The sequence below is a fragment of the Natator depressus genome, chromosome 24, assembly GCF_965152275.1.
Source record: "Natator depressus isolate rNatDep1 chromosome 24, rNatDep2.hap1, whole genome shotgun sequence".
NCBI classification, from domain to species: Eukaryota; Metazoa; Chordata; order Testudines; family Cheloniidae; genus Natator; species Natator depressus.
The window spans coordinates 14,110,829-14,137,700 of NC_134257.1; the positions used below are offsets into that span (position 1 = coordinate 14,110,829).

General features: G+C 52.2%; 1 protein-coding gene across 1 annotated transcript in view; it reads right to left on the reverse strand.

Annotated features, from left to right (window-relative positions):
• The window catches only part of LOC141977512 (uncharacterized), a 147,954-nt gene that overhangs the window by 56,271 nt on the left and 64,811 nt on the right, over positions 1 to 26,872 (reverse strand). Inside the window, exons 24-41 of the mRNA XM_074939030.1 lie at positions 26,172 to 26,745; positions 23,813 to 24,411; positions 21,105 to 21,672; positions 19,767 to 20,356; positions 18,687 to 19,260; positions 17,519 to 17,718; positions 16,979 to 17,120; positions 16,077 to 16,408; positions 14,208 to 14,781; positions 12,252 to 12,850; positions 9,836 to 10,397; positions 8,263 to 8,852; positions 7,192 to 7,765; positions 6,024 to 6,223; positions 5,484 to 5,625; positions 4,582 to 4,913; positions 2,713 to 3,286; positions 757 to 1,355 (exon numbers count right to left, since the gene is read on the reverse strand). Of these exons, the coding sequence (XP_074795131.1) occupies positions 757 to 1,355; positions 2,713 to 3,286; positions 4,582 to 4,913; positions 5,484 to 5,625; positions 6,024 to 6,223; positions 7,192 to 7,765; positions 8,263 to 8,852; positions 9,836 to 10,397; positions 12,252 to 12,850; positions 14,208 to 14,781; positions 16,077 to 16,408; positions 16,979 to 17,120; positions 17,519 to 17,718; positions 18,687 to 19,260; positions 19,767 to 20,356; positions 21,105 to 21,672; positions 23,813 to 24,411; positions 26,172 to 26,745 (8,325 nt within the window). The remainder of the gene's footprint in view (positions 1 to 756; positions 1,356 to 2,712; positions 3,287 to 4,581; positions 4,914 to 5,483; positions 5,626 to 6,023; positions 6,224 to 7,191; positions 7,766 to 8,262; positions 8,853 to 9,835; positions 10,398 to 12,251; positions 12,851 to 14,207; positions 14,782 to 16,076; positions 16,409 to 16,978; positions 17,121 to 17,518; positions 17,719 to 18,686; positions 19,261 to 19,766; positions 20,357 to 21,104; positions 21,673 to 23,812; positions 24,412 to 26,171; positions 26,746 to 26,872) is intronic.

Sequence of the window (26,872 nt, forward strand, 5' to 3'; positions counted from 1 at the left end):
CGCAGGTCTCATTTCTGCAACGGGGAGAGAAATAATGGGTAATGTATCATCAACAGCAAGAGTTCCTGCTCACAGCTCCCCGAGAAGTCATAGAATCATAGAATATCAAGGTTGGAAGGGACCTCAGGAGGTCATCTAGTCCAACCCGCTGCTCAAAGCAGGACCAATCCCCAACTAAATCATCCCAGCCAGGGCTTTGTCAAGCCTGACCTTAAAAGCTTCTAAGGAAGGAGATTCCACCACCTCTCGAGGTAACGCATTCCAGTGTTTCACCACCCTCCTAGTAAAAACGTTTTTCCTAATAGCCAAACTAAACCTCCCCCACTGCAACTTGAGACCATTACTCCTCGTTCTGTCATCTGCTACCGCTGAGAACAGTCTAGAGCCATCCTCTTTGGAACCTCCTTTCAGGTAGTTGAAAGCAGCTATCAAATCCCCCCTCATTCTTCTCTTCCGCAGACTAAACAATCCCAGTTCCCTCAGCCTCTCCTCATAAGTCATGTGTTCCAGTCCCCTAATCATTTTTCTTGCCCCCCGCTGGACGTTTTCCAATTTTTCCACATCCTTCTTGTAGTGTGGGGCCCAAAACTGGACACTAGTACTCCAGATGAGGCCTCACCAATATCGAATAGAGGGGAACGATCACGTCCCTCGATCTGCTGGCAATGCCCCTACTTATACAGCCCAAAACGCCATTGGCCTTCTTGGCAACAAGGGCACACTGTTGACTGTAGTCCTGTGGCTCTCCGTCCCTACCTTGATCTTGCGGGGATATTGCTGGCTGACAGTGATGTTTCTACCGTAGACCTCCAAGGTCACCGCTTTGGTGTAGGACACGGCCTTGCTGCCGCGGTTGTTATTCTCCACCTTGATGTTGAATGGGGTGAGCGTGGGGTCCACAGAGCAGACCCCAGCCAGCTGGTAGATGCAGGTGCCCATGAAATCGTACTTTTTCCCGTCGAAGGTGGTGTAGTGAGGGTCTCCGGAGGCCGTGCAGGTGGAGTAGCTGGTTGGGGAGCAGCCACGGACCCCGTTCATCACGGCGCATCTCTCGCTGGCCTTGCAGCCGGTCTCCTGGCAAAGCACCATGCCCAAGCTGGGATCACATCTGCACCGAGAGCGGCAGTTCTCATCGGCCCAGAACTCCTCGTTGGGTTTGTAGTAGCGGCCGTTGTAGTCACAGCCACAGCTCTCCACGGGGACACACTGGCCGGCACTCAGCACATAACCGTTGTCACACTGGCAGGTCTCCACGCAGGGCTCCTGGCAGGAGGAGTTGGCGGTATGGTCGGAGCAGCTGGCCGGGCAGGCGTTCCCACAGGCCTCGTAGTGGCTGTTCTCAGGGCAGGGCAGGACTGGGAGGGGGTCAGAGAGGGGGAGATTTAACATCACAGGAAATGAACTAAAAACACCTGCTTAGATGCAGCAAGAGCTAGAGAGAAATTCTAATGTGCAATCGGCATCCTCTATATCACAGGCCCGATGTACAAGCAGCCACACGAAGGCCACCTCTGGAGTACAGCACAGGGAACAACCCCCTTGGGCAAAGGAGAGCAGGGAAATGCTCTCTTTGTATAGAAAATCCAAGAAAATCTGCAAAGTGCACCCAGAGCAGATGAGACCTCACTTGTCAAGGCCTCCTCTGGAGCCCCGCCCACGCCAGATGACCTCAGACTCAGCACACGTCCCGTGAAAGTGGAAAGACTCAGGAGATCCTACTGGGTTGGCACCCTGTATTTTCAGATAGTATTTCGGATGGGTCCATCTTTCCATCGCTTTCTGATCCATCCCTCTCTTCCAGCCACTTCACCCACCAAATCCATCCCGCTTTTCTCTTCTTCACTTACATCCCTCTTACACAATGCTGAACACCCCTTCTTTGAAGTGCGGAAGTGAGATTTTCTTTACGTTACATTGTAATAAATCTTTGTCGTTGCCTCCATCTAATTGACGTGTACATCCAGGAGTATCTATATCTGTCTAATCTAGAACCTAATCATAGAAGCATAGAATATCAAGCTTGGAAGGAACCTCAGGAGGTCATCTAGTCCAACCCCCTGCTCAAAGCAGGACCAATCCCCCAAGTTTTGCCCCCGAAATGGCCCCCTCAAGGATTGAACTCACAACCCTGGGTTTAGCAGGCCAATGCTCAAACCACTGAGCTATCCCTCCCCCACGTTTAGCCAGCCGTCCCTCTGGCTCAGCATCCAATCGACCAATCTTGACCTCTAATTGACTTTATCTCCCCGTGCACCTAATCCATTCATCCATCCATTAAATCTCTTTATCTCTCTATCCATCGAACCCACCTATCCATCTATTACACCCATTTAATCTCTCCATCCATTTTATCCACGTATCCTCCACTGAATCTATTTAACCACCCAATCCATCTAATCCATCTACCAATCTATGAAACCTGTTTCATCTCCCTATTCATCTAATCCATCCTCCTAACAATATTTGGAGACTCTTCCTTTCTCTCATCTAATCCAATCTATGAAAACCATGTGTCCATCGATTCTCAATCTAGCTAGTCTCTTATAGGGACTTCTCAAGCCCACATCCCCATGGTGTATAGTTGCCAAGGTGCAGGATCTAGGCCTGGTGTCTGTCCTGACACTCCGCCCACTGGCCATCTCCTCAAGCAGCACAGTAACTCTAGTCTAATTGCTGCTTTTCTCAATAAAAAAAAAAAACCACCGAGCTCACCGCAGCCGGACGGTGTCCTCCAGTCATAGACGGTGATGCCCTGTTTCTTGCAGATGGCTGCGTAGGCCTCCAGCGCCTGGCACAGGATGTTCTTGGCTCCCCCGTTCAGACACACGTCATAGATGCAGCTGTCAAAAATGTCCTTGGGGCTCACTTTGCTGTGACACTCTCTGAAGGGCCCTCCTGGTTTTTTGCTGATCATACCACAGTATTCGTCGCCCCTGTAGATCTTCTGCTTGCTCTCATCGCACGCTGGGCATGTCCCTTTGCAATCATCCCAGCAGAAAGGGTCCCGGTCTTTGACTTTCCAGCTCCTGGCCCACTCCACGATGGAAGAGACTCGGGTGCCGTTGGGTGACGTCATGTCATCTCCACGGTTTTGGTTGAAGTTCCCACAAAGGCCGCCCATGGCCCCATAATAGCTGCTGGGGAGGGTGATGATCAGGTGCCAATTCCAGTCATACGACACCTGCAGACCAAAGTCTGTCCGCAGGATAGCACTGAGACCGCTCTGGTAGAGCTTGATTTTACCGTCTTCCAGGGTCACCGGCAAGCTGGTGGTCACGTCATTGATCTAGAGATAGGAGGAAAGAACCGACGGTTATTTCTCTTTTCATCTCACCTCTTACAAGAGTTCTGCTCCTCTGGGACAAGAAAGATTAGAAAGCCCCAGTTAAGCACTTGAGTCCTCAGAGATCAAATGTTCTCTGTCCAGGGGATCTGGCTGTGGAATGAATTCCCAGTGCAGATTAGATAAATCCAGAGTGTGACCTGGACTCCCCTTTAATAAAGCTTCCCGACAAGAACGACAATGATATTCACAGCTTGAAACCCGCCCAACTCACCACAAAATCCTACTGCAAGTGGAGATTTTTCTACCCCAAAAAGAGGAGAAAAGCCAGAAGCTCCATGGATTGGAGCAGACAGTTTACTCTGGCCAGTACATGTTATGTAGAGGATGGTTGGCTCCTATGGTGATGGGCGGCAGTACAAAACCAAAGAGCTAGAGAGAGAGAGCGAGAGAGTTGTGGAAGGAAGACAGGAACCGCTTAGCCTGTGCGGCCTGGAGGGACCCCGCGACATGGGGAGACTGGTAGAACAAGAGTTCTGGGGGACCTAGGCTGACTGGGGGATCCTATGTGGTCCATGGAGGCAAGATTGCCCAGGTGATTTGGGAGGGCCCAGGTGCCTGGAGCAGATCATTTTAAATCGGTTCATTTCTCGCTTATTCCGTTCTCTTTTGGAATGTTGTCATTTTCGATCTTGTTTCTTTTCATGGCCACTTTGAGATCACAAAAAGGGGATTTTCTTTCTGATAATCTGGAAACATTTCTATTTTAAAATTTCTAAATATCATTTCTTTTTTTAAAAAAAAAACCTATTTCAAAATGAAGGACCTGATTCAGCAGAAATTCTTGAAAAAGAAACAAACAAAAGTACTGGCCCATTTGTATAAATGGAAGAAAAGAGATGTTGACATTTTCCAAAAGAAAATTGGTCTTCAACCAGCACAGAGAGATAGATAGCTGTGTATGGGGATGGTTGGATGGATCGATGGAGAAAAAGCAGATGTGTATGGTGATAGATTGAGAAATGGCTTGATGTGTATGGGCTGGGTGGAGAGAAAGAGAGATGTGTATGGGGACAAACAGAGGGACGGATAGATGTGTATCCTGACAGATGGATTGACAGATTTGTCTTGGACTGGACGGTAAGATGGATGCATATGTATGGGGAAGGAGAGACAGAGATATAGACAGACGGGTATGCGGATGGATGGATGGATAGGTAGATGTGTATGGGCATGGATGTACCTATATTTTTATTCCAAATGTAAGCTCTCCAATCATTTTTGCACTTTGTACTCACTCTGATTTTCCCAACTTCCTTCTTGTAGATGGAGATGTTGTAGCCATAGACGTAGATGTTGGTCAGGCGCACGTAGGAGACAGCCTGGTTGCCTCCCCTGTTGTCGTTCTTCTCATCGACGGTGAAGGGCACCAGGGTGTTGTCGCTCCCGCAGTACTTGGCCAGGGTGTAGGTGCAGGTGCCCTGGAAGTTGAAGTTCAGCCCGTCGAAGGTGTGATAGTGCGGGTCCCCCCAGCCCCAGCAGGTTCCAATGAAGTTGGGAACGCACATCGCACGGCCGTTCTGGACCTTGCACGTCTCCTTGGCCCGACATGTCAGGACTTTGCAGGGATCTGAAAGGAGAGAAATCCCAGCAATCCGGGAGAGTGAGGGCTAGGGGGGCAGGGGAGCTCGGTTCAGCACAGGCCCAGTTACCCACCCAAAGCCATTCGGAAGAGGGGCCAAACAGAGAGGAGTCAACGGGAGATGGTTTCCTGTAAAAGCTCTGCCTGAGTAGGGATTAAGTAAATAGGTCGAGTAAGGACCTCAACCTTTGACCAAAGCGGCAGGCCCAGAGGATACTTTTCTTTTCCTCTTGACAGTCAAGTGCCTGGTCCAAAGCCCAGGAGAGAATCAATGACTTGATTTGACATAGCCTGCCGCCCAGCCCATAGGCTCCAACCCAGAGAACCCACCATGTAACCTACCCCCACCCCTCCCAGAGCTGTGAATAGAACCCAGGAGTCCGGGCTCACAAACCCCCCTGCTCTAACCACTAGTCCCCACTCGCTTCCTAGATCTAAGCATGGAAACTCTACTCTGCGCCAGCTCCTCAGCTGTCCTGACTCCACTGAGGCTGCTCTAAGGACTCTCTATCTCTACCTTCACCTCTCTTCTTGTTTAACTCTTGCACTCTCTTTCACCTCTGTTGATGCATTGCATGACTCCGTCTCTGATCTGACAGGTTTCATCCCTGGTGCAGCTGTGGGCTTCACAGGTCACCCCTTGGGCAGGAGTGCAGGTGCAGCTTTGCTGGCACTTGTTGGTCAGAACCGTCTCATTAGGCTGTTTGAAAAAAGGGAAAAGAACACAATGGAGCCCGGGCAAAGGTAGTTTTTCAGTGCGGAGATGTTCATTTACAGGGAGGCCATATCTGGGACTAGAACTGAGTGTCTTATCTCCCAGTCCGCAGCCGCTCTACTCCACTTGGCACGACTGCCTTCCCGCAGCTGGGGAGAGAACCGAGGAGTCCTGACTTCCAGCTCCCTGCTCTAACCACTAGACTCCACCGCCCTTCCACAGACACGGTTCATGGAACCAGGATTGTGCCATTAGTGCCTTTCAACAGAGATTCATGTATTGCCATTGGCAACCGACAATGGTCTGATCCAACATGGCTGATGAGAGCAGGGCGGGAAGGAAGTGACTGGATAGGAGTTAATACCCCAGCAGGGGGGCGGTACCTTGTAATATATCCCCTTCTTGAAGCACCCACAGCTCTGCAGAGCCACGCAGCCCTGGCCATCGAAGAGGAAGCCGTCGTCGCACTGGCAGCCTTCGGCGCAGGTGTCTGGGCACTTCCTGGCGTCGGTGATCCTGGCACAGGTGGTGGTGCAGAGGTCGGCGCACACCTCGTAGTGACTGTTGGCCGGGCAGCGCAGAGCTAAAGCAGAGAAAGAAGCAATTGATGGCTGGAGAGATCTCAGCCCACAACTTAGAGCAGGGGCGGGCAAACTTTTTGGCCGGAGGGCGGCGTCGGGTTTTGGAAATTGTATGGAGGGCTGGTTAGGGGAGGGGGGCGTGGCCCGGACGCCACCCGCTATCCACGCCCCCCTGCTTCTGGTCACCTGACGCCCCCCTCCCACCTCAGACTCCTGCCCCATCCAACCTCCCCTGTTCCCTGACGGCCACCTTGGGACTCCTGCCCCATCCACCCACCCCTTCTCCCTGTCCCCTGACTGCCCCCAGATCCCCCGTCCCTGACTGACCCCTGCCGCCCCATCCAACCCCCCCTCCTTCATGACTCCCTCCCCCTGAGACCCCTGCCCCCATTCAACCCCCCTGTTCCCCGCCTTCTGACTGCCCCGACCCCTATCCACACTGCTACCCCCAACCACCACCTCGAACTCCCCTCCCACTATCCAACCCCCCGGCTCCCTGCCCCCTTACCGCGCTGCCTGGCTGCCAGTGCTACAGCCACACACAGCGCAGCCCGGCTGGAGCCAGCCACACACAGCGCAGCACAGAGACCGGGTCAGGCCAGGCTCCGCAGCTACGCTGCCCCAGGAGCTCACCGCCCGGCCTCCCAGAGCATGGCGCCGGGCAAGCCTCCCGGGCCAGGAGCTCAGGGGCCAGGCAGGAGGGTCCAGCGGGCCGGGTGTGGCCCACAGGCCGTAGTTTGCCCACCTCAGGCTCAGAGGGACAGACATGAAGGAGAGGAGAATCTGACGGGGACGAGAGGACCAGGTCACCTTTATAAGGGAACATGACCTTGTTGGTTCCCACCCAAAGGAGTCTCTGAAGAAGCCCAGAGGCCTGGAATGAGATACCTAGAATCGCTCTCCCCGCCCCCCAGCGGGAGGGGAGCGAGTGGGATAGGCCCTTGTGCTACACCAGCATCGCGGCACTTACGGCAGAAGGAGGTGCTCCTCCAGGGCTGGATGGGGGCCCCGGCCTCTTGGCAGGCCGTCACGTAGCTGTGGATGCTCTGGCACAGGACCTGGGAGTCCCCGTTGCCCAAGCACACATCATACAGGCAGTTGTTGAAATACACGCTGGGGCTGACCGCGCCGTGGCAGGAGGCGAAGGGGCCGTCGGGGGCCGTGAGCAGCCCGCAGTAGTTGCGCTGTTTGAAGAACTCCTTCTTCGTCTCCTTGCAGACCGGGCAGCTGTTCCCGACGCATCCGTCCTCACAGGCCGCCCCCGGGATCGGGACTTTCCAGGCGGAACCAAAGGCTGCCACGTTAGGGGCCGCGCTGCCATCGGGGAGCAGGAACTCGTCGTCCCGACGCCCGTTGTAGTTCCCGCACAGGCCGCACGTCTGGCCCTGGTAGTTCCCTGGGACAGTGACTCTGGCATGGTAAACCAGGTCGTAGCTCACGGTGAGGCCGAAGTCAGTTTGCACAAGGACGTTCCCGCCGTGCTGATATGCTCGGAGCTGCCCATCGGCCACGATCACAGGCAGGTTGTGGAACACCCCGTCCACCTGGAAGACACAGAGTATTCCCTGTGAACCGGGGCAGTGGATGTTGTCGGGGTGGGCTATGGGCACAAGATAGGGTCTCAATGACACCTGGGCAAATCTGTTGTGACTCCACTGAACTCAATTAAATTATGGCCATTTCTGATCTCACTGACCCTAAGGGAAATCCAGGGTCACCTGTTCCAGTGTAATGGCATCAGGGCCCAGTTTTGATCTCTGATCCCTGGGCTTACTCTGCAATCATCCACTGAGCGTAATATGCTGAGGGCTGCATTATGTTCTCACTTGTCCCAGAGAAAATCCAGAGCGATTCTGCTTTCTTCAGTGGGATGCCTCTAAACTGGCACTGGTGCCAGTAAGGTCAGGATCAGAACCTGAATGTCTGACCCCTCCTGCCTGTGCGCTCCTAATGAGTGACCCAGGAGACAAGTGCCCCTTGCATTGCCACATCAGTGGGGCTGCCCCGTTGCAGGAACATCTTGAGCAGGACTTACCATGACGAGCCCCTTCCTGTTCTGCAGCAGGGTAAGCGTGAGCCCGTAGACCTCCACGGACACCAGCTTGGTGACAGACACCTTGCCATTGCCCCAGGGCTTGTTCTCCACCTTCACGGAAAAGGATGTCAGGTTCCCGGCATCAGCGCAGGTCTTGGCCAGGATGTAGGTGCAGGTGCCTTGGAAATCGAAGGCGACTCCGTCAAAGGAGAGGTAGTGGGGGTCTCCGGCAGCAGAACACGTTGCAGATCCGACAGGGTGGCATTTCCGGACGCCATCCGCCACCTTGCACTGCTCGTTGGCTCCACAGGAGGCCTCCCGACACTGGACGACCCCGTTGTCTTGGCACCGGCACTGCTCCCAGCAGGAGGCGCTGGAGTAGAACACCTCTCCCTTCCTGTAGTACGTGCCCTGGTGCACACAGCCGCACTGCGCGATGGGGACGCACCGGTCTCCGCTCAGGAGGAACCCGGCATCGCAGAAACACCCTTCAGCACAGGGGGCATCGCAGCCGTCTGGCGCCGAGAGCCCGTGGCAGGTGGCAGGGCAGCCGCTCCCACAGAGCTCGTAGTGGAAGTTACTGGGGCAGGTGGGACCTGTAGGAGAAGGGCAGAGGGAACGTGCAGATGGCCGTGAGAGAAAGCTTCTTAAATTAATGCACCACAAGAAGAAAATGTGCAGGTATCACTTACAATCGTGTTGTTCGCGGGAACTGGGAGCCAAAACTCCTGGGTTCTAGTCATGGTTCAGGGCGGGAAGTGGGGTTCCCTGGCTTAGAGCAGGGAGGGCTGGGAGCCAGGACTGCTAGGTTCTGTCATTGGCTCTGGGGGGACAGTGGCATCTAGTGGTTAAAAGCAGGGGAGATTAGCACTCAGGACTCCTGGGTTCTATTCCCTGCTGTGAGCAGTCAAAGGGATCTAGCAAATCAGAGCTGGAGGGCTTGCAATCAGGTTTTCTGGGTTCTATTGACAGCTCTGGGAAGGGATTAGGATCTAGTAGCTTCGTCCCAGAAGGGCTGGGAGTCAGGACTCCGGGGTTTTCTTTCTGACTCTTGGCGGGGCGTTTGGTCTAGTGGTAAGAGCTGCAGACAAGGGGACATGTTGCAAGTTGAGTCCCAAATTCTGGAGTGGGCTGCTGTGTAACGTTTAGTGATGGAGGACTGGGAGTCAGGATAACTGGCTTCTGCCACTGGCTTCTCGGGTGACTCTGAGTTACTTGCTTTAGTTCTTTCGGTGTCCGTTTTCCTGCACCCTGACGGGAAGGACAACTAGAGGGTTGGACTAGATGACCTCCTGAGGTCCCTTCCAACCCTGATATTCTATGATTCTATGATTCTAGTGTTGGCAAAGTATTTCCAACCCCTGGGAGACAGGTGCCAGCAAGGAGACAGGATTACATTGCTATAGCACAAAGATAAAGCAAAGCTGAGTAGGTGACCTTTACGGTTGGCAACACTACCGCAAGCTGATAGGTGTGTAAGGCCAGAGACACACGGCTGAGCCCTTCTGAGCCCCTGCAGAGGGTGCTGCACATGGAGACTAGCCAGTCCTGAAAGCAGATTCTAGTAGGCGACACTCACTGCAGAATGAGGCCGATCTCCACTGCCCTATCCGGATGCCCCTGGCCTGGCAGGCCGTCACGTAGGCGCTGATGGCACTGCAGAGAGCATCCCGGAGACCCTTGTACTGGCAGGTGTCAAAGACGCAGTCGTCGAAGAAAGGGGCTGGGTCGATGACTCCGTGGCACTCTCTGAACGGTCCGTCCCCTCTGCTGATGACCCCGCAGTACCGATCTCCCTTGTAGGGTTGTCTCTGAGCCTCACTGCAGACCAGGCACTTCCCGGTGCAGCTGTCTGAGCAGCCCGGGACCTCCCCCACCTTCCAGCTCTCTGCGAACTGGACGGCGTTGGCTGCCCGTCTCCCGTCTCTCATGGTCAGGTCGTCACTGGCAGTTTGGTTGTTGTCACCGCACAGGCCGCAGAGGGCGTTGGCGTAGGTGTTGGGCACAGTGACCCGGACCAGGCTCCCGTCGAAGGTCACCCTCAGCGCAAAGGCGGTCTTGATGAGGACTTGGGCTCCGCTCACGTAAGCCTGTAGCTTCTCCTCATGGTAGAAAGGCAGGGCCACAAAGACTCCGTCCACCTGGAACAGACGCGGCAGGGCCGGGGGTTAATTTTGAATGAATACTGCAGGCAGAAGGTGGGGACTCAGGACTCCTAGGTTTTATTCTTGGCTCGGGGAGGGGTGGGGAAAGGAAGGGAAGGGAAGAAATGGGGTGGGGCCGAGTGGCTTTGAGCAGGGGAGGCTGGGAGCCAGGACTCCTGGGGTCTATCCCCCATTCTGGGAGAGGAGTGAGATCTGGTGGGTTAGAGCAGAGGGGGATGGGAATCAGGATTCCTGGCTCCTATCCTCAACTCTGGGAGGGCAGTGGTTGGAGCACGGTGGCTGGGAGCTAGGACTCCTGGGTTCTAACCCCAGCTCTGGTCAGGGAGTGGGGTCTAGCGATGAGAGCAGCTTTGCAGGACAGGTTCACAAAGAGCCTGTCTATCTGGAACACACGTCTTGGGGATGGTCTGAATTCCCAATTACACGAAGGCCTGCTCTACACTAGTAAATTAGGTCAGTATCACTATCGCTCCGCGGTGTGAAAACTCCACACCCCTGACCCACGCAGTTAAACTGACCTGACTCCTGCTGTAGACGTTGCTAGGTCAACGGGAGAATTCTCCCGTCAACCTAGCGAGTGCCTCTTGTGAAGGTGTCTTACCTACACCAATGGGAGAACGCCTGCCATTGGCATTGGCAGCCTCCTCACTGAAGCGCCGCAGCTACGGCAAGTCCATTGTGCCACATTAGCCGTTTATTTGGAAACAGCCCTAAGACTCTCTCACACCCCTTTGGCAGTGTAAATGCAGTTGACTCCAACTTTCTGCTGTCAGATACATGGAAAGGGCCTTCGCGCAACAGGAGTCAGGATCAAGTACTTTAGTGGAGGAAGCTTTTAGGGTGTTGATTCCCCTGGAGTCAATGGGGCCAGATCCCCAGCTGGTGGGAATTGGCCATAGCTCCTGTGGAGGGAATGGGACCCGATCCCCAGCTAAATGAGTGAGGCAGCTGAATGCACAGCAGTTACAGTGGCAAAACGGCCCTGATGGGGAGGAGAAAATCCTGCCCTATATATTCACAAAGAGGCACTCAGTTCCTTCCCACACACCCACCACCAGCTCAGTGTACAATGGACGCAGGTCTCATTTCTGCAACGGGGAGAGAAATAATGGGTAATGTATCATCAACAGCAAGAGTTCCTGCTCACAGCTCCCCGAGAAGTCATAGAATCATAGAATATCAAGGTTGGAAGGGACCTCAGGAGGTCATCTAGTCCAACCCGCTGCTCAAAGCAGGACCAATCCCCAACTAAATCATCCCAGCCAGGGCTTTGTCAAGCCTGACCTTAAAAGCTTCTAAGGAAGGAGATTCCACCACCTCTCGAGGTAACGCATTCCAGTGTTTCACCACCCTCCTAGTAAAAACGTTTTTCCTAATAGCCAAACTAAACCTCCCCCACTGCAACTTGAGACCATTACTCCTCGTTCTGTCATCTGCTACCGCTGAGAACAGTCTAGAGCCATCCTCTTTGGAACCTCCTTTCAGGTAGTTGAAAGCAGCTATCAAATCCCCCCTCATTCTTCTCTTCCGCAGACTAAACAATCCCAGTTCCCTCAGCCTCTCCTCATAAGTCATGTGTTCCAGTCCCCTAATCATTTTTCTTGCCCCCCGCTGGACGTTTTCCAATTTTTCCACATCCTTCTTGTAGTGTGGGGCCCAAAACTGGACACTAGTACTCCAGATGAGGCCTCACCAATATCGAATAGAGGGGAACGATCACGTCCCTCGATCTGCTGGCAATGCCCCTACTTATACAGCCCAAAACGCCATTGGCCTTCTTGGCAACAAGGGCACACTGTTGACTGTAGTCCTGTGGCTCTCCGTCCCTACCTTGATCTTGCGGGGATATTGCTGGCTGACAGTGATGTTTCTACCGTAGACCTCCAAGGTCACCGCTTTGGTGTAGGACACGGCCTTGCTGCCGCGGTTGTTATTCTCCACCTTGATGTTGAATGGGGTGAGCGTGGGGTCCACAGAGCAGACCCCAGCCAGCTGGTAGATGCAGGTGCCCATGAAATCGTACTTTTTCCCGTCGAAGGTGGTGTAGTGAGGGTCTCCGGAGGCCGTGCAGGTGGAGTAGCTGATTGGGGAGCAGCCACGGACCCCGTTCATCACGGCGCATCTCTCGCTGGCCTTGCAGCCGGTCTCCTGGCAAAGCACCATGCCCAAGCTGGGATCACATCTGCACCGAGAGCGGCAGTTCTCATCGGCCCAGAACTCCTCGTTGGGTTTGTAGTAGCGGCCGTTGTAGTCACAGCCACAGCTCTCCACGGGGACACACTGGCCGGCACTCAGCACATAACCGTTGTCACACTGGCAGGTCTCCACGCAGGGCTCCTGGCAGGAGGAGTTGGCGGTATGGTCGGAGCAGCTGGCCGGGCAGGCGTTCCCACAGGCCTCGTAGTGGCTGTTCTCAGGGCAGGGCAGGACTGGGAGGGGGTCAGAGAGGGGGAGATTTAACATCACAGGAAATGAACTAAAAACACCTGCTTAGATGCAGCAAGAGCTAGAGAGAAATTCTAATGTGCAATCGGCATCCTCTATATCACAGGCCCGATGTACAAGCAGCCACACGAAGGCCACCTCTGGAGTACAGCACAGGGAACAACCCCCTTGGGCAAAGGAGAGCAGGGAAATGCTCTCTTTGTATAGAAAATCCAAGAAAATCTGCAAAGTGCACCCAGAGCAGATGAGACCTCACTTGTCAAGGCCTCCTCTGGAGCCCCGCCCATGCCAGATGACCTCAGACTCAGCACACGTCCCGTGAAAGTGGAAAGACTCAGGAGATCCTACTGGGTTGGCACCCTGTATTTTCAGATAGTATTTCGGATGGGTCCATCTTTCCATCGCTTTCTGATCCATCCCTCTCTTCCAGCCACTTCACCCACCAAATCCATCCCGCTTTTCTCTTCTTCACTTACATCCCTCTTACACAATGCTGAACACCCCTTCTTTGAAGTGCGGAAGTGAGATTTTCTTTACGTTACATTGTAATAAATCTTTGTCGTTGCCTCCATCTAATTGACGTGTACATCCAGGAGTATCTATATCTGTCTAATCTAGAACCTAATCATAGAAGCATAGAATATCAAGCTTGGAAGGAACCTCAGGAGGTCATCTAGTCCAACCCCCTGCTCAAAGCAGGACCAATCCCCCAAGTTTTGCCCCCGAAATGGCCCCCTCAAGGATTGAACTCACAACCCTGGGTTTAGCAGGCCAATGCTCAAACCACTGAGCTATCCCTCCCCCACGTTTAGCCAGCCGTCCCTCTGGCTCAGCATCCAATCGACCAATCTTGACCTCTAATTGACTTTATCTCCCCGTGCACCTAATCCATTCATCCATCCATTAAATCTCTTTATCTCTCTATCCATCGAACCCACCTATCCATCTATTACACCCATTTAATCTCTCCATCCATTTTATCCACGTATCCTCCACTGAATCTATTTAACCACCCAATCCATCTAATCCATCTACCAATCTATGAAACCTGTTTCATCTCCCTATTCATCTAATCCATCCTCCTAACAATATTTGGAGACTCTTCCTTTCTCTCATCTAATCCAATCTATGAAAACCATGTGTCCATCGATTCTCAATCTAGCTAGTCTCTTATAGGGACTTCTCAAGCCCACATCCCCATGGTGTATAGTTGCCAAGGTGCAGGATCTAGGCCTGGTGTCTGTCCTGACACTCCGCCCACTGGCCATCTCCTCAAGCAGCACAGTAACTCTAGTCTAATTGCTGCTTTTCTCAATAAAAAAAAAAAACCACCGAGCTCACCGCAGCCGGACGGTGTCCTCCAGTCATAGACGGTGATGCCCTGTTTCTTGCAGATGGCTGCGTAGGCCTCCAGCGCCTGGCACAGGATGTTCTTGGCTCCCCCGTTCAGACACACGTCATAGATGCAGCTGTCAAAAATGTCCTTGGGGCTCACTTTGCTGTGACACTCTCTGAAGGGCCCTCCTGGTTTTTTGCTGATCATACCACAGTATTCGTCGCCCCTGTAGATCTTCTGCTTGCTCTCATCGCACGCTGGGCATGTCCCTTTGCAATCATCCCAGCAGAAAGGGTCCCGGTCTTTGACTTTCCAGCTCCTGGCCCACTCCACGATGGAAGAGACTCGGGTGCCGTTGGGTGACGTCATGTCATCTCCACGGTTTTGGTTGAAGTTCCCACAAAGGCCGCCCATGGCCCCATAATAGCTGCTGGGGAGGGTGATGATCAGGTGCCAATTCCAGTCATACGACACCTGCAGACCAAAGTCTGTCCGCAGGATAGCACTGAGACCGCTCTGGTAGAGCTTGATTTTACCGTCTTCCAGGGTCACCGGCAAGCTGGTGGTCACGTCATTGATCTAGAGATAGGAGGAAAGAACCGACGGTTATTTCTCTTTTCATCTCACCTCTTACAAGAGTTCTGCTCCTCTGGGACAAGAAAGATTAGAAAGCCCCAGTTAAGCACTTGAGTCCTCAGAGATCAAATGTTCTCTGTCCAGGGGATCTGGCTGTGGAATGAATTCCCAGTGCAGATTAGATAAATCCAGAGTGTGACCTGGACTCCCCTTTAATAAAGCTTCCCGACAAGAACGACAATGATATTCACAGCTTGAAACCCGCCCAACTCACCACAAAGTCCTACTGCAAGTGGAGATTTTTCTACCCCAAAAAGAGGAGAAAAGCCAGAAGCTCCATGGATTGGAGCAGACAGTTTACTCTGGCCAGTACATGTTATGTAGAGGATGGTTGGCTCCTATGGTGATGGGCGGCAGTACAAAACCAAAGAGCTAGAGAGAGAGAGCGAGAGAGTTGTGGAAGGAAGACAGGAACCGCTTAGCCTGTGCGGCCTGGAGGGACCCCGCGACATGGGGAGACTGGTAGAACAAGAGTTCTGGGGGACCTAGGCTGACTGGGGGATCCTATGTGGTCCATGGAGGCAAGATTGCCCAGGTGATTTGGGAGGGCCCAGGTGCCTGGAGCAGATCATTTTAAATCGGTTCATTTCTCGCTTATTCCGTTCTCTTTTGGAATGTTGTCATTTTCGATCTTGTTTCTTTTCATGGCCACTTTGAGATCACAAAAAGGGGATTTTCTTTCTGATAATCTGGAAACATTTCTATTTTAAAATTTCTAAATATCATTTCTTTTTTTAAAAAAAAAACCTATTTCAAAATGAAGGACCTGATTCAGCAGAAATTCTTGAAAAAGAAACAAACAAAAGTACTGGCCCATTTGTATAAATGGAAGAAAAGAGATGTTGACATTTTCCAAAAGAAAATTGGTCTTCAACCAGCACAGAGAGATAGATAGCTGTGTATGGGGATGGTTGGATGGATCGATGGAGAAAAAGCAGATGTGTATGGTGATAGATTGAGAAATGGCTTGATGTGTATGGGCTGGGTGGAGAGAAAGAGAGATGTGTATGGGGACAAACAGAGGGACGGATAGATGTGTATCCTGACAGATGGATTGACAGATTTGTCTTGGACTGGACGGTAAGATGGATGCATATGTATGGGGAAGGAGAGACAGAGATATAGACAGACGGGTATGCGGATGGATGGATGGATAGGTAGATGTGTATGGGCATGGATGTACCTATATTTTTATTCCAAATGTAAGCTCTCCAATCATTTTTGCACTTTGTACTCACTCTGATTTTCCCAACTTCCTTCTTGTAGATGGAGATGTTGTAGCCATAGACGTAGATGTTGGTCAGGCGCACGTAGGAGACAGCCTGGTTGCCTCCCCTGTTGTCGTTCTTCTCATCGACGGTGAAGGGCACCAGGGTGTTGTCGCTCCCGCAGTACTTGGCCAGGGTGTAGGTGCAGGTGCCCTGGAAGTTGAAGTTCAGCCCGTCGAAGGTGTGATAGTGCGGGTCCCCCCAGCCCCAGCAGGTTCCAATGAAGTTGGGAACGCACATCGCACGGCCGTTCTGGACCTTGCACGTCTCCTTGGCCCGACATGTCAGGACTTTGCAGGGATCTGAAAGGAGAGAAATCCCAGCAATCCGGGAGAGTGAGGGCTAGGGGGGCAGGGGAGCTCGGTTCAGCACAGGCCCAGTTACCCACCCAAAGCCATTCGGAAGAGGGGCCAAACAGAGAGGAGTCAACGGGAGATGGTTTCCTGTAAAAGCTCTGCCTGAGTAGGGATTAAGTAAATAGGTCGAGTAAGGACCTCAACCTTTGACCAAAGCGGCAGGCCCAGAGGATACTTTTCTTTTCCTCTTGACAGTCAAGTGCCTGGTCCAAAGCCCAGGAGAGAATCAATGACTTGATTTGACATAGCCTGCCGCCCAGCCCATAGGCTCCAACCCAGAGAACCCACCATGTAACCTACCCCCACCCCTCCCAGAGCTGTGAATAGAACCCAGGAGTCCGGGCTCACAAACCCCCCTGCTCTAACCACTAGTCCCCACTCGCTTCCTAGATCTAAGCATGGAAACTCTACTCTGCGCCAGCTCCTCAGCTGTCCTGACTCCACTGAGGCTGCTCTAAGGACTCTCTATCTCTACCTTCACCTCTCTTCTTGTTTAACTCTTGCACTCTCTTTCACCTCTGTTGATGCATTGCATGACTCCGTCTCTGATCTGACAGGTTTCATCCCTGGTGCAGCTGTGGGCTTCACAGGTCACCCCTTGGGCAGGAGTGCAGGTGCAGCTTTGCTGGCACTTGTTGGTCAGAACCGTCTCATTAGGCTGTTTGAAAAAAGGGAAAAGAACACAATGGAGCCCGGGCAAAGGTAGTTTTTCAGTGCGGAGATGTTCATTTACAGGGAGGCCATATCTGGGACTAGAACTGAGTGTCTTATCTCCCAGTCCGCAGCCGCTCTACTCCACTTGGCACGACTGCCTTCCCGCAGCTGGGGAGAGAACCGAGGAGTCCTGACTTCCAGCTCCCTGCTCTAACCACTAGACTCCACCGCCCTTCCACAGACACGGTTCATGGAACCAGGATTGTGCCATTAGTGCCTTTCAACAGAGATTCATGTATTGCCATTGGCAACCGACAATGGTCTGATCCAACATGGCTGATGAGAGCAGGGCGGGAAGGAAGTGACTGGATAGGAGTTAATACCCCAGCAGGGGGGCGGTACCTTGTAATATATCCCCTTCTTGAAGCACCCACAGCTCTGCAGAGCCACGCAGCCCTGGCCATCGAAGAGGAAGCCGTCGTCGCACTGGCAGCCTTCGGCGCAGGTGTCTGGGCACTTCCTGGCGTCGGTGATCCTGGCACAGGTGGTGGTGCAGAGGTCGGCGCACACCTCGTAGTGACTGTTGGCCGGGCAGCGCAGAGCTAAAGCAGAGAAAGAAGCAATTGATGGCTGGAGAGATCTCAGCCCACAACTTAGAGCAGGGGCGGGCAAACTTTTTGGCCGGAGGGCGGCGTCGGGTTTTGGAAATTGTATGGAGGGCTGGTTAGGGGAGGGGGGCGTGGCCCGGACGCCACCCGCTATCCACGCCCCCCTGCTTCTGGTCACCTGACGCCCCCCTCCCACCTCAGACTCCTGCCCCATCCAACCTCCCCTGTTCCCTGACGGCCACCTTGGGACTCCTGCCCCATCCACCCACCCCTTCTCCCTGTCCCCTGACTGCCCCCAGATCCCCCGTCCCTGACTGACCCCTGCCGCCCCATCCAACCCCCCCTCCTTCATGACTCCCTCCCCCTGAGACCCCTGCCCCCATTCAACCCCCCTGTTCCCCGCCTTCTGACTGCCCCGACCCCTATCCACACTGCTACCCCCAACCACCACCTCGAACTCCCCTCCCACTATCCAACCCCCCGGCTCCCTGCCCCCTTACCGCGCTGCCTGGCTGCCAGTGCTACAGCCACACACAGCGCAGCCCGGCTGGAGCCAGCCACACACAGCGCAGCACAGAGACCGGGTCAGGCCAGGCTCCGCAGCTACGCTGCCCCAGGAGCTCACCGCCCGGCCTCCCAGAGCATGGCGCCGGGCAAGCCTCCCGGGCCAGGAGCTCAGGGGCCAGGCAGGAGGGTCCAGCGGGCCGGGTGTGGCCCACAGGCCGTAGTTTGCCCACCTCAGGCTCAGAGGGACAGACATGAAGGAGAGGAGAATCTGACGGGGACGAGAGGACCAGGTCACCTTTATAAGGGAACATGACCTTGTTGGTTCCCACCCAAAGGAGTCTCTGAAGAAGCCCAGAGGCCTGGAATGAGATACCTAGAATCGCTCTCCCCGCCCCCCAGCGGGAGGGGAGCGAGTGGGATAGGCCCTTGTGCTACACCAGCATCGCGGCACTTACGGCAGAAGGAGGCGCTCCTCCAGGGCTGGATGGGGGCCCCGGCCTCTTGGCAGGCCGTCACGTAGCTGTGGATGCTCTGGCACAGGACCTGGGAGTCCCCGTTGCCCAAGCACACATCATACAGGCAGTTGTTGAAATACACGCTGGGGCTGACCGCGCCGTGGCAGGAGGCGAAGGGGCCGTCGGGGGCCGTGAGCAGCCCGCAGTAGTTGCGCTGTTTGAAGAACTCCTTCTTCGTCTCCTTGCAGACCGGGCAGCTGTTCCCGACGCATCCGTCCTCACAGGCCGCCCCCGGGATCGGGACTTTCCAGGCGGAACCAAAGGCTGCCACGTTAGGGGCCGCGCTGCCATCGGGGAGCAGGAACTCGTCGTCCCGATGCCCGTTGTAGTTCCCGCACAGGCCGCACGTCTGGCCCTGGTAGTTCCCTGGGACAGTGACTCTGGCATGGTAAACCAGGTCGTAGCTCACGGTGAGGCCGAAGTCAGTTTGCACAAGGACGTTCCCGCCATGCTGATATGCTCGGAGCTGCCCATCGGCCACGATCACAGGCAGGTTGTGGAACACCCCGTCCACCTGGAAGACACAGAGTATTCCCTGTGAACCGGGGCAGTGGATGTTGTCGGGGTGGGCTATGGGCACAAGATAGGGTCTCAATGACACCTGGGCAAATCTGTTGTGACTCCACTGAACTCAATTAAATTATGGCCATTTCTGATCTCACTGACCCTAAGGGAAATCCAGGGTCACCTGTTCCAGTGTAATGGCATCAGGGCCCAGTTTTGATCTCTGATCCCTGGGCTTACTCTGCAATCATCCACTGAGCGTAATATGCTGAGGGCTGCATTATGTTCTCACTTGTCCCAGAGAAAATCCAGAGCGATTCTGCTTTCTTCAGTGGGATGCCTCTAAACTGGCACTGGTGCCAGTAAGGTCAGGATCAGAACCTGAATGTCTGACCCCTCCTGCCTGTGCGCTCCTAATGAGTGACCCAGGAGACAAGTGCCCCTTGCATTGCCACATCAGTGGGGCTGCCCCATTGCTGGGTTCAGCCCCATGGGAACATCTTGAGCAGGACTTACCATGACGAGCCCCTTCTTGTTCTGCAGCAAGGTGAGTGTGAGCCCATAGACCTCCACGGACACCAGCTTGGTGACAGACACCTTCCCGTTGCCCCACGGCACATTCTCCGCCTTCACAGCAAAGGATGTCTGGTTCCAAGTGTTGGTGCAGGTCTTGGCCAGGATGTAGGTGCAGGTGCCTTGGAAATCAAAGGCGACCCCATCGAAGGAGAGGTAGTGGGGGTCTCCGGCAGCAGAACACGTTGCAGATCCGACAGGGTGGCATTTCCGGATACCATTCACCAGCTTGCACTCCTCATTAGGGCGGCAGGACAACCCCTTACACACCACGTCTCCGCTGGCCTGGCACACACACTGCTCCTGGCACGTTGGGTGGAAGGTCTCCCCAGCCTTATAATAAAATCCCAGGTAGACACAGCCACACTGGGATATAGGGACACACTCATCGCCGCTGAACACAAAGCCCTCATCGCACACGCAGCCTTCCCAGCACTGGGCAGAGCACTGAACTGGGGCATAGAGGCTGCTGCAGGTGAACTGGCAGCCCTGGGCGCAGACCTCATAGTGGCTGTTTTGGGCACAGAAGAGACCTGCCATTGAAACAATAAGACTTTAGCATCCCAAAAAAGAAAACTAGATGGATTCTGAACTATGTAACAATGTAAGGGCTGAAGACGGGAGCTTGATGACAGCCCTGGAGAATGGAGTCTGTTGGGTGCAGTATAGGAAGTTGCCGGGCAAAATTCCTTCATACTGTGCCTTGCCAGTATGTCGTTGCAGGACCCCTTGAGAGAGAAGAGTTCAGTCTCCATGGCCCGTTCAACTCTTGACCTTTTCTAACACTGGCAGATCAGGTGTATTTATCTCCAGTTATTACCGTGAGCTCTGTGACAGGCTCATTTGTACAATAAGGACCTGCATAAGATTCACATGCTTATGAAATACAGGCCCTATATCCCATTCCCTGGACAACCCACACTGAGTCAACTTCTCGCCCCCAGGCAGGGCCTGGATTGGAATTCGCACCCTCTAGGGGACAGGCCCCAAATTTCATTTCCCTGCCTGTGAGCCAGTCCGTTCCCCTGTCTTGGGGTCAGATCAGAGCTGGTGCCCCCTAGAGGGGAAAAGCCCTATATCCTCTCCCATGTCCACCCTGAGCTGGCCAGTCCCCCCACCCTGGGGCTAGATCACAGCCCGCACCTGCTAGGGCAGAAATAGCTCATATCCCCTTCCCTGAACAACAACCAACTTGTCTTGCCCTTGAGCAAAGACCCTGTTTTCTTTCCCTCGTGCATTAACTTTCATCACAGAAGACAGTCCCAATCTGCTTCCACTTACTGCAGAAGGAGTTGGTCCTCCAGGCATATATAGTCACCCCGGCGGCCTGGCAGGCTGCAGCATAGCTAGTGATAAGCTGGCATATCACAGCTTGTTGGCCTTTGAAGAAGCAATAGTCGTACACGCAGTCTTGGAAGTAGCCCTCGGGGTCGACTTTGCTGTGACACTCTCGGAAGGGGCCACTCTTGTCTAGGAGGATCCCGCACTCCCCATTCATTCCTCGTTGGCGTCTCTCAACAGCTTCTAGATCTGAGCACTCGTCCTTGGCAACCTCCACACAGCCGGGGATATCCTTCACCTTCCAGCTCTGCCCAAAGGCCGTTGGGTTCGGGGCCAATGTGCCGCCCCTCATGGTCAGCTCATCTCCCTTGTCCCCGTTGAAGTTCCCACAGAGACCGCACACGGCTCCAGCATAGGTGCTTGGAGCTGTGACAGTGATCCGGCCCTGCCAGTCAAAGGTGACGGTGAGACCGAAGTCAGTCTGAATCGCGGCTTCCTTCCCCCTCCGGTATATGGAGATCTTGCTGTCGTTGGTGCTATATGGTAGGTTGATCAGCACGCTGTTCACCTGGGATCAATGCCAAGGGATCAGTGAGAACGGTCTGACACTGAGCAAGCACCTTTGAACCTGCAGAACCCAGCCCCTCTAAAGAACTTTCCAGGTAGAGCTGGTTGAAAACAAAACCCAAATGGTGAATTTTGAATTCATTTTCATTGTGTTCATTTTTTATTTTCCTTTTTTAAAAATGTTTTTAAACTAAGTGTCCGTTTCCCATTTGCAGGTTAAGTAGTTTTTGAAAATGAAATTTTATTGATTCAAAAACCAAAACTTTTCAATTTGGGAAAGTTTTTGAGTCATAAAAAAATCGCACCATTTTTTCTTCAGGGTGACTGATTCAAATTGCCAATACAAACCTCCCAAATGAAACGCAGTGCACAATGACCAATGACTGGAGACAGAAGAATAAGAAATAGCAGTACAATGATAAAATGCCAAAGAAAGAAAGAAAATTATGGCCAGTAAACACAAAAAGAGAAAATACATACAAAGAGTGACAAATGAACACAAAAAAGGAAGCAAGCTAATGAATCTGGGGAGAAATAACTTGCATTTAGAGCTGGTTGGGATTCTCCATCAGAGTGAATTTTGCAGCAGAAAATGCAGTTTCTGAAAATTTGAAATTTACTAGCAGAAAATTTTGATTTTGCTGGAAATTTTCTATTTTCCTGACAGAAAAATCAAAATGAAATATTTACTTTGGGTCAAGTTGACCTGAACTGTAATATTTCATTTTCTTAGCTGACCCACAACGTTTCATTTTGAATCAGTTAAAAAGAAATTAAGACTTTTTTCCCTATGGCACATTGCCTTATGGGAGTTGTAGTTCAAGTCCCCTTGTCGCTATGGGCTGGACTCTGTGGAGGACTACAGCTCCCTATAATAGATTGCTACTGCTTGGAGCATCATAGATATCACATAAAAAAAAGGAGTACTAGTGGCACCTTAGAGACTAACCAATTTATTTGAGCATAAGCTTTCGTGAGCTACAGCTCACTTCATCGGATGCATTCAGTGGAAAATACAGTGAGGAGATCACATGACTCTGTTTGTACTATGGGGATATAGTCCCCCAGGAGGAAATGGTGTCAGGAACTGCAGCTCCTATCAGGCAATGGGAAATACGATTTAATCTTGAAATGTGGCTCAACAAGCTGGATCAGAAGATTTCTGTTTGAGCAGCTTGAAATGTTTTCTTCACTTGAACATATTAAAATGTAATATTTCCACATTTCAATTTTTGACCGTATTTTGGGATGAAAACAAAATTTGGAAATGTCTAAACTCCCTGTGAGGTTCGCAGTCCACATTTCACTCGGCTCCGCTTGCCATGCAGACGTGCACGGAGAAGGCCTTATTTGTAGAGCAGCAATGCGGAAAATAAGGTTCGGTTGATTATCTACATGAAATTACATCTGAGCTGGGGAAACAGAGAGAGAGGCACAAGCAGATGTGGATGCAATTCCAGGCAGCTCCAAATTAGAGGTTGCTGAATAATGGGTTTTTCAGATTGCTGGCAATTGTGTGTGTGTATGTGTGTGTGGCAATTGTGTGTGTGTACATATATATTGGGTGAAACTAAACTTTTCATTGGACATAAAACAAAATGTTGTGGTTGAATATTGAGCATTTTTTGAGTTTTGGATAGTTTTGAAAATAAAATTAAAAGAAATTTTGAAATTAAAAGTGGTTTCAAACCGATTTTTTTTTTAAATGTCAAAATGGAACGTTTGATTGTTTTGGATTTGGGTTTGGCTTTTTTAGGGTTTCTTTCTAATTGAAACAATGTGGTGAAACCAACACAATTTTGCCAAATATTTTGGTGTCGCGGAACCTGCATTTTCTTTTCTACCAAAAAAGGTTTTGTATGAAAACTGTCAGCCAGCTAAAGTCCAGCTATCCCTCAGAATTTTCACCGTATTAAGACAACTGCCTAAGTGTGCTGAAAATATGGTTCAATTAAACACCTAATCACAGAGTCCTTGGTAAAAGAAAAAGAAAAAGAAAAGGTAAAATGGGCGAACTCACGAAAGAAGAAAAGAATGATGGCTGACCACACGAAAGAAAGAAGGTTCGGTGACTGAACATGGCAAAGGAAGACAGGTCTGATGACTGACCAGGAAAGGGTAGAAAGGTTCGATACACTCACCACGACTCTGCCAGGGTTTTCCCTGCTGATCACAATGTCGACCTCATAGACTTTGACCTGCACAACTTTGGTGAAGGACACGACTTGGCTGCCCCGATGGTCATTCTGAACTAGGACCTGGAAATCCACCAGGTCCTGGCTGTTGTTGCACAGACCGGCGAACTGATACAGGCAGGTGCCCTGGAAGTCAAACTTCTTCCTGTCAAAGCTGATGTAGTGAGGGTCCCCCGAAGCTGAGCAGGTTCCGTAGCTGATGGGGTAGCAGTTCTGGATGCCATTCTCCACCCGGCACTGTTCCCCAGTCCTGCATCTGGTGGCCTGACAGCTCACTTGCCTGGTTTGCGGGTCACAAAGGCAGCGTCTGGTGCAGGCGCTGTCCCCCCAGAATTGCTCTCCGAGATCATACAGACGCCCCTGGAACTCACATCCGCAGCTCTCCTTGGGGATGCATTTCCCAGCGTCCAGCACGAAGCCCTCGTTGCACTGGCAGGTCTCCACGCAGGGCAAGGAGCAGTTGTTAGGGGCCACTCGATCATTGCAGGTGGCAGGACATGCAGAGCCGCAAGCCTTATACTGGCTATTCACCAGGCAGGGCAGAGCTGTCAAAAGGACAGGACACTGAGGTCACTGGGAATATCGCTCCCCTGTAGCATTAAACAGTTTGGCACAGGTCTGAGGGGGCCCAGCTGGAAATTCTGCATCATAGCAGCCCCTAATGATACTCCTGAACCTACAGTGAGCTCTGACCCAAAGAACTAGAGATGTCACTGCCCCCACCACCTTCAGTCCATGGCTTTGTCAGTCTAGCTTTAAATGACTGAAGCAATGAGGCTCCCACCCATCCTACGTCAGTGGGCTGATAGACCTCACCATTAGGACATTTTTTCCTGATATATTTTTCCTTGCTCCATCTTGTCCCATTACTGTTAGACATACCCACTGGGACTACCATGAACATTTCTCCTACCCACTTCCTCACCTCAGATCTTCTGAGAGGGTTATTTCGTCCACCGCTTATCCCTAGTCCACACGAGAAAGGGTATGCTGGTATAGCAATACCAGCAAACTTCCCTAGTGAGGATAGAACTTATACCAGCAAAAGAGTTCTTATGCTGATATAGCTCATACCATTTCCCCGGATGAATTAAGCAATGATGGCAAAAGGACTTCGGTGTGTCCTGCTCTGGTTACCCATGTTGAAGAAAGATCAAATCAGAGTGGAGTGGATGCAGAGAAGGGCTAGTAGGATAATATGGGGAATGGAGGGCCTATTTTAAGAGAGTAGACTAAAAGAGCTTTGCTTATTTAACCTAGCAAAGAAGGGGATGTGATTACTCTCCATAAGTACATCGAGGGGAACACCAAGGGAGGAAAGGAGATGTTTAAACAAAAAGGAAAACATTGGAACAAGAACAAAGGAGGCTAAACTGGCCACGAGTCAGGAAAACAGATTTGCAATAGGAGCAGTTGAGTAAAGAACTTCACTGATTTGAAGATGGAGCTGACAAAATTCTGAATAGGACTGTATGATAGGATGGCTGCAACTGCAGGGACTGGATGCAGTGACCCAGGAAGGCCCTTCCAGTACTGTGTTCCTATGGTTGCCAGTATAATTGTGTCTACATTAGGGTTGTTTGCTAGTATAAAACTGTCACAAGGAATCACAACCCTAACTGCCAGTCTTATGCTGGCAAATATTTCTAGTCAGAAATTTCTGGCCAGAACCTCTGCTAAAGTCAAAGAAGTCATGCCAATTTCCACCAGGGAAGAAACAGTCTCATTATTGTTAGTTTATAGATGCCTAACAAACAGCACAAGTGTTAAAAGAAGACAGAGCTATTCAACAGAAGCCAACTGTGGACCACTGAGGTTTGATACAGAGAGATCGGGTCTCATTGTGATGTTCCAAAGGCACTTAAACGTCTATCTGTGCAGTCCTACCACATCCATGATATCTCAGAGCCTCCATGATATTTACAGGTTTCAGAGTAGCAGCTGTGTTAGTCTGTATTCGCAAAAAGAAAAGGAGGACTTGTGGCACCTTAGAGACTTAGAGAAATAAATTTGTTAGTCTCTAAGGTGCCACAGGTACTCCTTTTCTTCATGATATTTACACTAAGTTCTACAAATCTCTTTAGGCCTCTTGAGGACCTGTTCCCATTCACATTTCGCCATTGACTTCAAACTCTGATACTAAAACCTGCTGCCTTTCGCTCATGAGCCAGCATCTGGCTGGGATGATTTAGTTGGTGTTGGTCTGGCTTTGAGCAGGGGGTTGGACTAGATGACCTCTTGAGGTCTCTCCCAACCCTAATCTTCTATGATTCTATGATCTCTTTGTCACCCTGGGTATACTCACAGCACCCCGTGGGTGTCCTCCAGTCAGAGATGGCCACACCCTCTCTCCGGCAAGCGTCGGCGTAGCTCGTCAGTGCCTGGCACAGCATCTCCTTGAGGCCGTCGTTCATGCACAGGTCGTAGACACAGTTGTCCAGGTAGATTTTGGGGTCGATCACGGAGTGGCAGCGGCTGAAGGGGCCACTCGCCTTTTTGGTGATCCAGCCGCAGAAGGGCTCAGCTTTGTACCTGCCAACCAGCTCTGGGGAGCAGCTCTTGCACTCCCCGTGGCAGTCGTCCCAGCAGAACCTGTCCCCATCCTCCACCTTCCAGCTCTTCCCGAACTCCAAGGGGCTGGCAGCCAGCACCCCCGTGGGGGTGGCAAAGTCGTCCCTGGCGTCCCCGTTGTAGTTGCCGCACAGGCCGCACATGCTCTCCCAGAAGCTGCTGGAGATTTTCACCACCAGGGAGCTGCCCCAGTCGTAGGAGACCCTCAGGGAGAAGTCAGTCTCGATGACCACAGAGCCCCCGCTCTGATACACCCTCAGCTGCCCCTCGAGAACAGAGATGGGGAGGCGGGAGCGCTGGTCATTCACCTGGAAATTGAACCACAAGAAACGGTCATTGTTTTGGGTGCATTACCCAAAGGAATCTGGCACAGTGAGGGACTGAGGCTACTATGTGCCACTGCATACACATAATAAATAATGATAAATTGAGATT